The sequence below is a fragment of the Tupaia chinensis genome, unplaced genomic scaffold (genome assembly GCF_000334495.1).
Source record: "Tupaia chinensis unplaced genomic scaffold, TupChi_1.0 Scaffold139785_1, whole genome shotgun sequence".
Taxonomy (NCBI): domain Eukaryota; kingdom Metazoa; phylum Chordata; class Mammalia; order Scandentia; family Tupaiidae; genus Tupaia; species Tupaia belangeri.
In genome coordinates, this window is record NW_006199665.1 from 912,222 (window position 1) to 913,643 (window position 1,422).

Here is a 1,422-nt window from a genome sequence, read left to right on the forward strand (position 1 = left end):
AGAGAGAGAAAGAGAGAGAGAGAGAGAGAGAGAGAGAGAGAATAAATAGTGAGAAAGCAAGCTGCCAGATCCAGGACTTGAACCATGGTCAGCCATATGGGAGTCCAGCACCTTAAACACCATGCCACCTGCCGGTCCACCCTCAGTAGAGTCTTCATGCCATGATCCACCCCAGCCTCAGCCAGCCCATACCATAGGCATACATGTGCCTGCTCATGATGTGCACAGAGAGAACTCAGGACCCTCCCCTTTGAGTCCAGCATTGCAAAGCATTAGGTTACTGCTGTACCACTGGGCTGACCACTATTTTTAATTTTTTTTTTTTTTTTGGAGAGGTTTTTGTTATAGGGCACGTGTGCTCGCCAGAAAGACAGAGAGGAACAGAGGGATAGAAAGCGAGAAATCACCCCCTACAGGGGATGGCCACATTGCAATGCCTTCTCCTCCATTCTCCTCTCGGGATCTTGGGCACGAACGCACACGTGCCTGACGTGAGTTTAAGCCACTGGATCCGGGACTCAAATCGCGGTTGACCACATGGGAGTTCAGCGACATAGCCATTACACTAACTGCTGGTCCCAACTACTATTTTTAATTTTTTAAAAAAATTTTATCTAACTTTATTTATTTACTTATTCATTTGTTTATTTTAATTTGACCAGAGAGGGACAGAGTGAGAGAGAGAGAGAGAAGATGCCAGGTCCAGGACTCAAACCACAGTCAGCCATGTGGGAATCCAGCGCCTTTAACCACCATGCCACCTGCTGGCCCCACTATGTTTAATTTTTAAAGGAAGCTCCATACTGTTTTTCATAATGGCTTGCTAATTCCTGCACTTAACCTGTGCACTCATCTGATGTCTAAAAGGAATTTCTGCTGGTGATTCTGATGCATCCACTGAACCAAGTCCAAGCCTAGTCTTTGTGTATTTCAGTTCAAGACGCAATACAGCACCAGGGTGGTCACCAGGACCGTCGTGAGGACAGAGAATGGGTCCGAGCTGGGTGCCTCCATGTCTCCTCTGTCCTCAGTGGACAATGGAACCAGCCTCCTGGAAAATATCACCCGCGCCTTGGGCACCCTGCAGGAGGTGTTGAGCTTTGAGGAGACGGTGCCCGTGCCTGGATCAGCCAATGGCATCAACGCCTTGGGCCTCGTGGTCTTCTCTGTGGCCTTCGGGCTGGTCATTGGTGGCATGAAACACAAGGGCCGTGTCCTGAGGGACTTCTTCGACAGCCTCAATGAGGCTATTATGAGGCTGGTGGGCATCATAATCTGGTGAGTGTTGGGCCATGGCGATGGGAAGGGCTGGGAAATCAGGGTGTGTGGAAGCGTACTAACTTAGGACATTACGTGTTCATTCATTCCTGTTGTTCTGCAATGACTTGTTCATGTCCTTGTTCATTCACTCATTCTTTTTTT

At 48.6% G+C, this 1,422-nt stretch overlaps 1 protein-coding gene across 1 annotated transcript in view; it reads left to right on the top strand.

Annotated features, from left to right (window-relative positions):
- SLC1A6 (solute carrier family 1 member 6) overlaps positions 1-1,422 on the top strand; it is a gene marked incomplete at its 5' end in the record, with an annotated part of 26,549 nt that overhangs the window by 10,003 nt on the left and 15,124 nt on the right. Inside the window, one exon of the mRNA XM_006162292.3 lies at positions 935-1,278. Within this exon, the coding sequence (XP_006162354.1) occupies positions 935-1,278 (344 nt within the window). The remainder of the gene's footprint in view (positions 1-934; positions 1,279-1,422) is intronic.